The sequence below is a fragment of the Thunnus thynnus genome, chromosome 22 (genome assembly GCF_963924715.1).
Source record: "Thunnus thynnus chromosome 22, fThuThy2.1, whole genome shotgun sequence".
Taxonomy (NCBI): Eukaryota; Metazoa; Chordata; class Actinopteri; order Scombriformes; family Scombridae; genus Thunnus; species Thunnus thynnus.
In genome coordinates this window covers 8,826,066-8,841,676 of record NC_089538.1, presented here as the reverse complement: position 1 = coordinate 8,841,676, position 15,611 = coordinate 8,826,066, and the positions used below count along the sequence as shown (strand labels likewise).

The 15,611-nt window shown below is 37.7% G+C and overlaps 1 protein-coding gene across 3 annotated transcripts in view; it reads right to left on the bottom strand.

Annotated features, from left to right (window-relative positions):
- Window positions 1–13,415, bottom strand: part of pcxb (pyruvate carboxylase b) — a 300,915-nt gene extending 287,500 nt beyond the window's left edge. The window contains exon 1 of one of the 3 annotated variants that reach the window (XM_067581000.1): window positions 13,328–13,415. In XM_067581000.1, the coding sequence (XP_067437101.1) occupies window positions 13,328–13,329 (2 nt within the window). In that variant the 5' untranslated portion in view covers window positions 13,330–13,415. Of the gene's footprint in view, window positions 1–1,624; window positions 1,730–11,252; window positions 11,697–13,327 lie in introns of those variants that run through there. The other 2 variants (XM_067580999.1, XM_067581001.1) reach the window with 2 other exon arrangements.
- Between the last annotated feature and the right edge of the window lie 2,196 nt (window positions 13,416–15,611).

The following is a 15,611-nucleotide window of genomic DNA, read 5'->3' as shown; positions in this document are numbered from 1 at the left end:
ATTCATACACAGATAAAACATTAATATGCTTTTTGTGACATGATACCCAACAAGTTCTCTCTCGTAAGTGCTACACGATATAAAAAATGCAAGACAACACAACAGCCAACTAGCCATGTCTGTGAGTCATTATATCTAGAAGAAACAACCCTAACCTATAACTCATACTTTCTTGCAATCTCTACATAGTAACCCGTTGGCTAAGTTCAGTTTCCCAGCTGAAAAAGATGCTTTAAGGAAAATAATTAGAGTGAGGATGATTATGCTTTGAAAATGATTAAACAAGAGGTGTGAGCCCTGTTTAAAGAGATTAAGTCTACTAAAGCGCCAGACCCTGTTAAGTTGTTGCCTAGGGTCGTGTGTGCCTTTCGTCTGTATGGTATTTTCAAAGGTTTTAATTGGTGCTCTACTGATTTTTAGAAGGAATCCTGGATTATTTCTGCTAAGAGAGCTGTAATATGTATTAATTATCTGAGACCTGTGCCCCTGATTTCTGTTGAAAGTTTTGAAAGACTTTTAGAAAATCCATGAAGAAGCAATTTGGCCCTAATTTGGTTTGCTTGCAGGGTGGCTGGTAGCATAGAGGATGTCATTCTGTTTAAGTTAGGGAACATCTTTGCCTATCTTGAGCCTTTGAAAGTGGTCACTATAGTAAAAATCTCATTTCTGCTCTAAAGTCATATATATCATATATATTATATGACTCAGCCGCATATGAGTCAGAAGCTATTAGATATTTTTGGTTAGATACTGAAGAATTTTCATAAAAAGAAATGAGCTGATTATTTGATGATTCAGAGATCTAGTATAAAAATAAATATTATGAAATGATCTCTAATAATAAAGAAAGACCACACAGACAGTCTATAAAATTAAACCACATTAATATTGGGACAGGAGGACACTTAAGAATTAGTTGATGTCATTGATAACTGATATTGAGTGTATGGACTTGCTATCTACTGAGAGACTGAAGAGACTAAAGAGTCATACTCAAAATTATTCCAAGAAAGCAATATCAGCCTTGTGATTTCAATAATAAAAGAAGGAGGGAGTTAGAAAGCCAATCAGCTGCTGCTCTGCTTACCAGTACCCAATCAGCTGCAGGTGTTTCCAATTAAAGACAATGAGTTTCTGGTGTCTGGCACTAAAAACTGCCTCCATTTGTCCCATTTGTGGACTTAATGGTAGCAAAAAAAACAAACTTTCCAATATTTATCTTTCAAATACAAAACCAACTTTGTCCACAGGCTGTATCACTTTGATGAATTAATATGGAAGACTGAACAACTAGAGACACCAAAGTCTGTCTTAAGTTCACTGTCAGTTGAGCAGCTCTGGTCTTTTACCCTCACTTGGTTTTTGGACTGCACTCAAGCAAAGAGACCATCCAACTACAAGAACATGAAAAAGGCAACTTCTTCATTAAACAAACACACACAGAAACATCCCATTCATTACGCCTCAGGATTATTTACTAGCATTTACCCTAACTTATCCCCTAATTACTCTCTTACCAAACAAACACAGACAAACTTACCACAACCACATAAGTGCAACATGGTAAGGTACACAAGACATTAATAAATACACACATGCAAACAGTCCACAACTAATAAACTACCTCCTCAATGAGAAGGTAAGTGCCTCAGTCACCCTGGGAATGTGGCAGCTTTACTGATGGGAGATGTTTGATAGTGAACCTGAGCCTGCAGAGGTGGAAGCTTCTTCTTCTGGTCTTACTATAAAGCTGCACCTCACTGACAGTCCTTTGCTGCCACACTGTGGTCAAACACCAGCGATGCCGTCAATGGAGACCACAACTATGAGAGGTACCACTCCTCGGAAATCCCTCAATTTAAACAAATACTGATTTGGCAAGATGTGTTTAACACCAAGTTTGGCTTATTATACACTTCAGCACTCAAGCAGTACATGAAACACAACTGCAAAGGTCATATATATATATATATATCTTAAACTATAAGTTAGACATGACCTGAAATCACAATGAGGGCTGACATCTTCTTCAAACATTCAACTGGTGATAACATAAAAGAATTCTTTATATTTTTAAGTCAAGTGAAATCTCATTATGCACAATCACTTCCTGTTTGTAACCAGTGGCTTCAGAGTTTCACTGAAAAAGGTTAACTACCACATGTGTCCTGTACAGATTTAAAGATAATGTGTCTACAGTCCAAATTTTCACTGTACTTGTCCTTTATTGCAGCATACATGATGGCACAGAAAAGTCAACTAATCGCATAGGTCAGTTCACCTGTTTTGTGCAGTGGATAGCTGACTTTAACCTTGTATCCAGTGCATGCTGGGATAATCTGCAGCCTTATCCCAGCATGCACTGGGGTGAAAGGAAGAAAAGTCACCAGCCTGCAGTAGACCACACAGACAAATGATGAAACTCAATTATACAAATCTAAAAATTACCTTGGGTGTACAACATCAGGCTCCCACTCAAACATGTCTGTGATATGTAATATAATAATATTAGATATAATATCTTATTGCAAAAGAGGAGATTATGTGGACTTGAGGAAAGATTGTGGACAGACTGGTGAGAGACTAGATCACCCAGATTAGATGGCGTGAAACAAATAGGTCAGAGGTAATGTTTTTACTGAAAATCCTGTTCTCATTCTGACCTGTTTTTATTTTGGATTGGCAATTTTAAATATGATTATGTGTAACTTATCATCTTGGCACATTAAGGAATGAACAATTAACTATAAAGAAATGAGATTTAATGAATGAATGCCTTGAGAGTGTCTGAAGACTGCAGGCAGTGGAAACTCAGGCTGGAACAGGATAGACACAAAAGCAACAGCGTCACAATATGAGACAGATAGAGTTTCACAAGGCCTGAATACAACAAGGAGACAACAGCAGAGCATAGAGGAGCAAGAATAATACCCCAGACAGATCAGCTAAAACAGGTCAAATATTATCTGTGTCCTCCATAAACCTTACCTCTCCAATACTGCTGGACTGCAACCAAGTATTTTTATTCTAAACTAGGGACAAGTAGGCTATAATATTCTCTGATAAAACAATGTATATATACTGTATATTAGTAATGTAGATATGAGGGTTTAGCAGGAAGAGGTATTATTATTCTCTCTGCCAAAAAAGACAAATAAGTTAGGAAAACTGTAATGCAACTTTTAAGGCCCGGTTAAAACTACTTTTAAAATATTTACTACTTATTACAATAATCAACTGTCCTCTCACTATATAAATATTGTAATGACAATATATTAAAACCGTATACAGCTCTAACTACAATCTGAACTACTGTATGGGTGTCAGAAGGAAAATAACATTTTTATTATCTGTGTCTTAAAAAGGGGACACAGGAGCAACATACAATTATTTAAGGATTTAATTAGTAGTAGTAATAATAATAATAATAATAATAATAATAATAATAGTCAACAGCCAAATGATGGTAAATTTGAAGCTGCAGCCTGTTATCTAAAATATTCTTTGATCTCCCCATAAATGCTGGAAATCTACCAGACACTGTGGCCCGCAGAGCAGAGAAACTTCCTGACCAGAAATCATGCGGTGATGATTCTGCAGCCATATGCTAAAGTTGTCCTTGTAAACAATAATCGATCTAATGACTGAAAATCAACCCAAATAGTCTACAGTTTAACGTGAAGTGGAGAACAAACATATTTCTCTAAGCAGAGTTCAAGTCAGTGATGACTGGCTGGAAGCGTGACACAAATTATCTGGATTATACCTTTCTTAATATTTGTATAATGTTTGGTGCTATACTACTCAGTAGAAAATATGCCACAAATAGGAAATTATTAGAGTATTTAGACATGAGCTTAAATATAGATTATTTTTGTGATACATTTTTATAGTGATAATTAGAAATGAGTCTGTGAAACAAATCTCTTTACTAACTTTGGGAAAATACAGAGTGCTATAAAGTTAGACTTAGACAAATCACAACAACAGTTAAATAACAACTGAACATGACAAGAGGAAAAAACAAACAACAAACTCTTTTCTCTATATATGTCTACATTTATTTCATAACTTCTGTCTTCAATTTATCTTCTGTTGTTCATACATTTCATTCTCATATTATGTGGTTTCCCTCTCTCTTTGACACCATTATTCAATAGTTTTGCAATGTAGGACAACACTCGTGTTCTAGCACTGAAGGATAAAATTATCACAGCAAGTGGTTCACCAGTAGCATGACATGCATTGCCAAAAGGCAATGAGGCAAACTCGAGGATAAATGGTGGTATGAAAGGAATGTCAAATGGTTGGGACACCCACAACTTCAGGGTAATTCTGGTTTTAGTGCCTTGTATTGATGGTTTGCTTTGGTTTCTGACACTGGTGAATGCTACAGGATTTAGCCTGTGAGCTAAAGGAAAGAGGGAAAATAACAAGATCCTGTGTGCATGCCTGACCTTCTTTTTTAGGTGTTATCCTACTCCCAAAGCTGAGGGTGTGTATTCTGAATGTCTCACTTTTGCAATACATAACTGGTGAAAATTAACCTTTTGTGGTCTTGGAGTGATATCAATTTTCTCAGAGTTACAGTTGATACTGTAAATGTTGAATGCGCAGGTAAACACTGAAACCTCTCAAACCACCCATCCTTAATGAATGCACTCCTATCCTGCACTTCACACTGATGAAAATGTATTGCTTTTCTCAGCACATGTGCACTCACAGGAGGAAAATGTGGTCAAGGACGCAACAAAAATGACACACACAGTATTCTAGCAAACTGTCTTTACTGAGAAATAAGAAAATACCACGTGGCAAGTCAGACAACTCAGACACCATTTGTTGTTGACTCATGCACAGTAATATGGAGACACAACAGACTGCCAGCTTTTGATTATAAGTTTCTGTCGGCCTCCGATGTAATCCATGTTGAATCAACAGGACCGGTGTGAAAAGCTTGATCTCATTGTCTTTTCTGAAATCTAAAACATTGGCAAACTGCCCCCTGTCATTTGATCAAACACAAGTCCAAACTCCAGCCTGCTCTGAGACAATCAAGATTACGTCACTGTCCTGTGTTTTTATTGCATGTGATGATGAATGAGTGAATGAATGAGTCCGATGCTAGTTTGATACAATAAAATACAATAAAATACAATAAAACTTTAACTTGCAACTTGCAAAGTATGCAGCATAGAACAGACAGCACAACATAACTTCCTTAACAACTACAACACTGCTAACAAATGTAGCTTTATGCTGCAAACACAACCATCAACTGTCAGTCAATTTATTTCAATCATGATAGGCAACCTGACTGGATCACAGCTCTGTGACTCTTTCAGTGTTGACAAACAGAACATGTCATTTCAAATATTGGCTGAGAGCCTTTCAGCCTCTCTGATCAAACTCCATCTGTTACACATTCACGCCACGGGGAAAAAAAAAAATCCAAGTCATTCACATAACTTTTCTTGCTTTGTTACACAAACACACAACGTTCTAACATAAAATCTCTTTCAGATGGATTATAAGGCTTACGCTAGGCTCAGTTTTGTCCAATGACTAGTAAAGTAAGTCAGAGTGGGTCAGTGGACAGAAAACTCATGTGATTTCAAGGTTTACTATGTATGAAATCACGCTGTATTGATTACACATTAGGTAGAGGCCAGTCTACACAAGATGCATGTTAAGTAAATGACTAATGTCTCAGGCAGGTAAGGCTCATGTAAGGTAATTTTGGTATATTCAGGAACATTAATAGACTTCACTTTCCACATTTTAGAGAGTGCAATTTTTCTGGCATCAATATTACTGATCTGTTTTTTCGTAGATGGTAAAGTACTTCATGAACTGAGAATTCCTATCAAGTAATGAACACAAATGTTAAAAATATAGTAAATAGATAAATTAATACATAATATAACATCTAACATGCAAAAGCTTGAACCATTAGACAAAGTTTCCCCTGGTCCTTTTAACAGGTTTTTTAAAAAGGTCCCTACTGTGGCACAGGAATGTGACCTTTACCTTTCACTGAGTCTAAGAAAATAAATGGGATAGTGGGGTAGGCTCCTCATTTCAGATAAGAGCAACCTATCTCACCTCAACCAGCCCATTAAAAATCAGTAATTTACCTCAGTCTCACAAGACTCAGACACAACTTTCCTGAAAAAGTTGTGTTCCTCCAGCTTCCCAGCATGGCAACGAACACAACTCTGGCCAGGGGGGCAGAAATCTGGCTGAAGTTATTCAGTAATAAATTGTAATTCCTCAAGATTTAATCTAGGAGCTTAAAAGGAGTTACAGACCTCTTGTTGTTGAATTTTGTTCACTCTGAGTTAATAAGAGAACTTGCAGTTCAGTTGATCGACAAAACAGTGAGAAAGCATTTAGGGATGTGCAGCATGTGACACTACTGCACAGTGAACCAAGGATCTGTAGTGTCAGCACAGGACTATTCATTATAAGACACTACACTTGGGTGGTTGAGGAACATCAATGGCTCTAGTTTGCTTCCAGACATCAATATGTATTTGACACTAGTAAGGCTTTCTAAAGTATGTTTCTCAACTATCTGTATTTAAATTGGTAAGCAACCAGCCACAGTATCTGCCTCTCATCACAACAGGCACAGCATTGTGGAGCTGTTAAATAAAGCTTGTGGATAAACCTCCTCCACACCTCAAACCTGAATGCTGAAATAAGTTTCACAACTGCTGCAACATAAAACAAGTGCTGATTAAAATCATAGCAAGAAGGCCACGGAATGTGGATTCTTTATGCCAAAAGTACATCGTGATCCCTCTCTCTCTCTCTCCCCGCTGTCTTGTCTCATGTATGTCTTGTGTGTACAGAGGTTATTTCTGGTTCATACATTAACTTCTTAAAGATCAAAGTTCTAGTCTGCTTTGACGAACACACCAGGTGATATTGTGACACACAGACACACATAACTAGCATTAACTTTGCCCTGATTGTCTGATCATTGGACTAATATACATGGCTTTCTGTCAGCATTTGCGCAACAACAGAGAATCCTTTGTCGCAAATGTTTGATCATTCAGAACAAAGAGAAGCCCTAATCTACTATGTGTGATTTTACCTTAATAAGACAAGCATGATATGTTACTATCTCTTTTACTACAGATAGTTCCTTGGTGATTTTAACTGTGTGTTCTGTCCACAGCACACACTTGGCAAGAGGATTATTTGACAATCCTTGCGGGTGTTCATCAAAACAAGGGCTGAGAGACAGAATAATCACAATCAACAAAACAGTCACTCTTGATTCAAGACACTACAATTGAAGGGATATTATGAACAACTTGCTCTAAAGCTTTTAAGACTGAAAAATGCTGAACATACTCACTGCTGATCTGATGATGACACTGTGTGAAATAATCAAATCCAAGAAACTATGTTTTTATCACCACATAACAGTAAATAGAAATATTCTAGATGATTAGTGGATCACTTTGCAGATGTTTCCCAATAGTTCAGCCTGATATTTGATACTTTCAGATGCACTCAGTGATCTTTGAGATGTTCAAGTTATGGGTTGCATAAAAGGAATTCACCTCTGTAGTAGCATGATGTACATTGTATCAGCTAATTTTCAGGTGAGGTATGTCTGACACCTGCTATACACCTAGAAACTAAAAAAAGATCCTGCACAGATTGCTGTGAAAATACAACTGAAAACAGCTGACAACCTACAATCACTGGTCTGAACATGTGACGTGACACAGACGTCTGGCCTCAACATGTTCAAACAGACCATTTTCCCACCACACACACACACACATGCCCATCTGACCAGGTAGACTGCTTGCTTATCTGGAGGTAAAGTAGTGTCACACAGAATCCAAATGATTCCTGAATAAGTCATTTTGTCATTAGATGAGGAAGAAAGGAGAACAACAAAGATTGGAAAATGTGTGTGCATTCATCCACACTCCCTTCCTTCCTCCCTCCTTCCACCTCAGCAGTCCTACCTGCAGCTGACCTGATAGGTAGAATGGATGACTGTGTGTATGAGCGTGGACAAAATAGATTAAGGCTCTTCAAACAGAACAAGCTAAAGACATTTTTCTTGCTTTTTAAAAAAAAAATAAAAGTAACTTTTCCATTTAAGGTAATGATATATAAAATATCTGGAGTCAAAGGCTCTGTGCAATGTATCATAGGTTGAATAATATAGTACAGGTCATATAGGAACCAGAAAATTGATGTCATTTCTTGCACAACAACCTGCAGGAATAAGTTTTACATAGCAAGAAAATAATGTCAGGGCTGTTAAGAACTATAAAAGGCTGAGGTTTAAAATGATCCCAGTTATTCTAACAAACATGCTCACAGCAGCAGGAGCAAGGTTATCGAGGCTGGCCGAGTGTTTATGTGGACAGATGCTTGTGACTGGACTGAAAAGTGGGTAGTGGTGGCATAAAGGTTAGATTATTGAGCTTGTGAACAGGTAGATCATGGGTTCGAATCCACAAGCAGTTTCAGAAACTCTGCCAAAACAACATGAACAAGAAACACTCTACACTCAAACAACAGTACTTGTATTTGTTAAGTGCAGTTTGTGGTACACTGAGAGGAATGTTAGTCCCAAATAAAACAGCTAAATTTTGCTCTTGACTTTCACTGTCACACCAGCTGCATAAACAAGATGCTTCAGCCTCCTGCTGCGACAGACTGACTCTTCTCAGCTACACAAAAGGATTGCTTGCATAATTCTTAAATCATTCCTTAAGTGCATGTTTCTGTCCTAGACACTTTTCCACATTTTTACTGTTTAACAAAGCCAGGAAATTATTTAACATGTTAACTTTTCAATGGTCTATCGCAAACATCAAGAACATGGACATTGTCTCTACATTTTTCAGCTAATTTCAACTTATAAATTACATAGAATTTCTTCACTAGAAAGGTCTAGAGAGGTCTTCTTTTTGTGTTTGATTGTAAAACAGAAGCAGCAACAACCAGAGAACTGAACCAATCAGGAAGAGAGTAATGGCTCCTGAAGCTAGTTGAATAATTTGACTTGTAAACTAGGCTAAATTCTTTTTAACTCTACACGTAGAAAGGTCAATAAACACTTTAAAACTGCGAGGGAGAAATTTTTGCTCTCTTTATTACCAGTGGTTACCTGGAAGGGTCTTGTACTTAGCTGTTTATTAAACAGTTGAACATTGAGCTAATGTGGGTGAGGGGCTGCTAAGAGCATCAATGTTCTACCGATTAAATGGCTACCCCCTTTTTAGACCCTATCTGACATCACAAAGCTTTGAGGGAAGAACAAGCTCAGATACTGATGATGCTGAACATTCATGTAGTGGTCCTGCTGTAAACCTGCTCAGCACAGTAGCCTCAAACTATCATCAACAATGAAATAGCACCTCCTGATCTGTTGTCCTTCCAGCTGAAATGGAGCATAACACGAGGACAGTCAAGTTTAAACCACTGGATGTAAGATATAACCACTTTGTGCTCCACCGAAATGCATCTTTGAGTGTGTGGAAGATTTCCACTCATCACAGCTCTTTGCTAAATTGTGCTTTGACAGTGTGAAAAGGAGAAGGTCTAGTGTTTCCCAGGGTGTATAAATAATGCTATTTTTTACTCTTTATTTCCTGGGAACCTTAACAACAGGTCAGAACCCCAATTAGCTAACAGTCCTGAAGTACCAAAAAATGCTGAGGGAGCGACAGAGCTCTGCACCAATGCATACTGTGCAATGTTTTAGGTAGGTTAGTATTTAATGTTTTATTAAGCTATAACTCAACAAAACTCAGGTTTAGTCTAATTTTAAGGGCAAACAGGACAAGATTCAGGAGAGCTGCTTGTAATTCAGGACTTTACAAATTTGTAATTGTAAAATGTAATTATTTAGTTATTAAATCAAACACTACTTGCAACCGATGCCTTTTTTGATGATGAACTACAAGATAACTCAAGCGTGCGCGCTGTAGACTGTCCGGGTGCTGCACTGCCCTCGCAGTTGAGTTCCGCCTTTTTCGTTCCGTCAACATCAAGGTATAAACTAACTAATCATAGGAGATAAGAACCGAGATTCTTATGTGAATCGTTTTTTTCACCTACCCCTACAGTGAATGGCATATGTCCATCATGAGAAACTGTGACACACAAGGCCACAACAAACTTTTAAGAGACTTATGACAAAAAAAGTGACTGCCACTTTTTCCTGCCAGCATATTTCTGATCACAGCCCCGCTAGAGGCTCGCTTGTGACTTGACTCACTGCACAGCTCCCACAGGGCCTCCTTAAGCTCTGGGATGGTGCAGTTGTTCTGCATGTACCGCTGTTTGAGGCAGAGTAAAGGTTGCTTTAAGGATGAACAAACTGTACAGTCAAATGCTTCTGACACAACAGATACGCATGCACGGGTTCAAAGGTGAACGAGTAGAGAACAAATGTCTGCGACACAGAAATCAGTGAGAAAAATAAGGTCATCACACACATGGAGATAAACGCTCCTTTAATGTGTGACTTACAAGACAAAAAGGCAGGTTATGCAATCTACATGTTTTAACATGTTAACAGACATTTATATGTTCCATACATTGGCCCAAGGGGAAATGTAGTCCCTATGGTGATGCCTCCATATAAATACGTGCTAGAGGAGGTACACAGTAAAATGTTTTATTTAACCTCATTGTTGATACTGTAGGTGTTAAAGTAACATTGGTTACCTTTGACAAAAGCAGTCAGTGCTGCATGTTTTGTCATGGCTCCAACTTGTACTAATACAAAACTCCATTGAAAATGCCCCTAATTTTGCAATAGACCTCTTACAACAACCCTGGAGCCCTTTAACCTCACTTTGGGAACTCCTGCGTGAAGCTGCAGCTTTACGAGCACATTTAAGCATACAAGGCTCAAAGCTAGCTATGACATAGCTTCCTAACAGAGTATAGCTAGCAAAGTAAATGAGCCAGTATTCACTTTATAAACAAGCTTTAAATGCACAGAGTTTGGTTCAGGTAGGCATACAAGTTGCAAATGTCTTTCTCTGGCGACTGTTAGCAACTGTGCAGCTATGACAGTTGAACTCAGCAGCAGTAGCAACATCTGTTGACAGTAAGACACATGCAAGTAAGGCTATACATGTAGCCACTCAGACATATGTTTCAAGTCAAATGCACTCAGTGACACACACACAAGTGACACACACCCACACGACTCATTCATACTTGCACACACACGTTACCCAGTCAGTACTCACATGCTGGTCCTGTCTTGGTATCCGCTGGCAGGTAACCGGACACTAAATGTAAACAGTCGACTATCACAGTATGTTTATGTGTGTGCGTTTGCTTCTTTGCTTGCTAACCACACACACACACAGACTCAGACACACACAATCACGGGCACGCCGCTGCTCTGAACAGGAAGAGGGAGATAGGGGGGTTTATATATACACACACACATACACACACACACATACACACACACACACACAGGTACAGACGGAAGAGTGACTTCGGGACGGTCGAGCGCGTCGACACACACGCTGTCAAACACACACACACACACTCTTCCTCAGTCTCTTATATGTAGTAAAGGAGCTGTGACTCTGAAGCTAGTTGCTAACTGCTGACTCTATTGTAGCTAACTCAGCTAGCAGCAGGCACCGTCTGTCTCAGTCTGGCGGATATAGCTACTGCGCCTGCTTCCCACTCCCTGTTAATCTCTCTCTCTCTCTCTCTCTTTCTCTCTCTCTCTCTTTCTCTCTCTCTCTCTATCTCCATAAGCTTCCCTCTCTCTTTGACATGACGCAATCGGACACGCCCCCTCCCCTCAGCTCTCAGCCAATCACAAAAGGGGGTTTGACAGCACGCAGTGAGCGGCACCATTTAAAGAGCTCGACACTATGTAAAGACACCACTTCACTACATCAAACAGTTACAATGTATAAATGTAATATTGTAGCGTGTTTCAGATCCTTTTCAGAGTATAAAAATTAATAACAAATGTATAAGGGAAATAATCCAGAATAATCCAGAGGTAGTAAACCTTCTCTGTATTTGTTTGGAATAACCTGTATATTGGTATAGCCTGGAGAAAACATATGGTTATTACCCAGGATTTTATATTGTAATAATATTGCACAGGTGTTATCCAGTTAATTCAGTAATTGTAAAATATAGGCTAAATGTTGACCCTTTTTGTTCCTTCTGTCACCATGCATATGAAACTACAATTCATCTTTTTTAGGGACTGTACCTTTAGTCAGACATTTTGATATAACTAATCTTTTTTTAAACAGAAAATTAGATCAAACTCAAACTCAAAATTGAATTTATTCTTTTTGGGAGTCTTTTTTGCTGATGAAATGCCTGTAAATAGAATGTACGTTATAATCTTATTTCTTTATTAGCAAAATTCCAGATACATGCCAGCAAATTTGCAAAACAGAAAGCTTTCTGTCTTCATGCCCTACTTAAAATCCTACCAGACACACTAAAATACTGCACAAACTCTAAAGCTGTGAAAACTATTATGTAATGAATTTGATTTGTAATTTATTTAATTTAATTTTGTTTGTGTTTGCTTTTAATTTTGATTTCTTTAATTATGCATTAATAAGTATACTACATTGCCTTGTCACTGTTGTTGGAATAGTAAAGTTTAAAAATTGAAAATAAAAATATTGCAGCGTGCTATGAACCATAATTTAAAGTAAAGTTCTGCTGAGGATTACTACAAGCCATGAAGGCCAATGTGTAACACTGGAGGACAAGAAAGGGAATAGAAATGTTTTTTTCTTTCTTTAGGCCTACGTTTTTTATTATTATAAAGTTAAATATAGCGTTTTCACAGGACACTGAAACGGAAGCAGTTAATGGAATTCAGCTATCATTAATTTTATTAATTACATCTGTTGTGACATGTCCAAATATCTGTAAAAAGAAAAAAAAGCCCATTAAGACATAGTGTCTCAAATAAACGTAAAATTAGAGGAGAAATAAAACTTATATTGGCAAATTTGCTTTGTTTTACTGGTCCCATAGACCTTTTTTAAGGCTGACATTTTGATACCAGAAAAGCACAAGTGACTAAAGTTGCGTTTATATTAACAATTAATGAAATTATTAATTATATATATGGTATTTATAAAAGTTTAAAAACCCACTCCAACCTGCCCAGTGTTTCCACTTACCTTAACCAAGCACCAAATGGCAGAAAGACAGAGTTAGCGGCTAGCTGCTGAACGTAGCCTAGCTAGCATTTAGCAGCAGAGCTACATATTTTCCTCAGAGCAAACAGAGCTAAAAGGAGAGTAAATAATGTACTTACATCCACCAGCAGGACAGGAAATTTCTTGCCTGCAGCAATGTGTAAATAATCAACCATTTTCTAATAGGTTTGACATGTTGACTTAAAAGGTGATGATATGTGTTCACAGTTTGTTTCTGCTGACCCCAGGTGGCAAAAAATACAGCTATTGTAGGTTTAATGGAACTGAGCAATCATCAATATAATTAGTTACACCTGTGCTTTCCCTGCAATGGTAGGTATTAATATGTAATTTTCTGTAATTTGATACTAATCAGAGGGGAAATTTTAGGCAGTTTTCAGTCACTTCCAATTAATTATTTCCATTTATTAGCATACCCTAGAGAGGAATTGGTCTGTGCACAGCAGGTCAGCTGCACATGCAAAAATATGAAATTTGTCCACAGAGAAGCATTTTATTTACCAATTATAAATAAATAAATAATGAATGAATATTTACTTGGGGTTAAATGCAAAATCCAACCTAGCTCTTCGAATAATAAAAATCCTCTGGAAATCCACAACTACTTAAAAATTTCAACACAGCTAACTAAATTCAAATGAACTACCTGAAAGATTTGGCTCAGTAAGCCCTATAATTTGTATCAAATTTGTATCCAAGAAACGTCCAAGGAAATTATAAATACATGAGTCAGTGTGGTCTGTATGAATTTTAAGACCGGATTCAGTTGTGTCAATAAGATATGGGTGTTTTTCATTTATTTAAACTTTTTTTTTATTTGCTATTATGCTAATGAATGAGGGCATGGCTATGCAAGTCACCTGTCTTGTCCTTTAGTACTAAAATGTGGAGGGAAAATTAAATTATTTCTTGTTTGTTTTAGTCCTGTTATTTCTCAGAATCATGGACATTTACATTAAAATATCTAACACAACTTGATTTCCCTCTATGTTTAAATGTACTTATTTCACATTTTCCCAATTGTATGATCATAAATGCATCATTTTGTTCTCCTCCTACATTTGTGTATAACCTTCCAGATTAAAATGTTGGGTAAACTCTTCATTGAAACTTAAAGTGAAATGTGGAGAAAAGGAAGGGAGAAGAAGAATGGAATAGTGAAAGTGAAATGTGGTGCACAGAATGAAAGAAAGAAAAAACATCTAATGGAGGAAACATGAAAAGGACAGGATTTGATTACAGGCTCTATCAGGTTCTTTCCCGTCGTGCTTTGTAATGTCGACAAAGGACACCTGCACTATTATCTCAAGAAGCACGCAACACAGTGACAGATCTGTGAGGACACTGAACTAAAGCAGTTGATTCTACCTCCTTATCCTAACATTGATCTTATACATGCTTACCCTATGCACCCATGCACCCTAATTTTAAGGGGAAATGCACCCAAAACTGTGATATTTCAACTATAATTGACAGTTAAGTCAAGAGGAAGTGTGTCTCCCAAAGCTGAAAATCATCCAGACTTGAATTAGCTATTTTTCAACAGGTGACTCTTTCTACTCTCAACTCCCAATCATAAATTTCCTCTTTTCTAATGGCAAACATCTTCAATTTGGATTTTGTTCTACCATCCACGTTTACATTTTGTGATGAGTGAACAGAAGTTCAGTTACACACCCACAGACGCAATCACACACGGGAACTCGACACACACATATGTGATTGTTTCTCAACACTTGTTTGTTCTCTTATCGCTTCTTGATAACAGCGTCTGTGTCAATGACATTCCTAAGAGGACGTATTCAAACTCAACCCAAATTATGGCGGGGCAAAAATTAATTTGCAAATATATGGTGTATTCAAAGGAGTTAGTAAATCAGAGACAAACAGACAAACACAAACATGACGCTGCAGTAAGATTACTTCAAATGACTTATAATTTTCCTTTGGTTTGACCTATTTATTTACCCTACACCTTACCCTCTCTCACTGAACTTTAATTATACTGTTCTCTCTTCTCTCTTTCTCTCTCAGTCACTCGCTCTCTCTCTCTGCCTGCCCTCAGAAAGTCTCTTGAAGGTTGTGATTCATACCATACTCTCATAGTTTCTCACACACCTCTTCTAGAAACAGAGAGTCCTCTCAGACATGCCAAGTGGGCCAACCACAGTGTGCCAAAGTGTTACATCACCAGTGCTGGTGTAGTCAGGCCACATTGGACCTGGCTAAAAGAATTTTTATGGATGTCCCTCTATGCGTAACAGACTCTTGATATAAATTCTGTTGTCATTTTGCGAATGTGGGTGCAAGGTTGCACAAATGTCAGAGTGTGCTCTCTTGGAAAACATCCAAGTGACCTTTCATCCTCAGTAGCACAGTGTA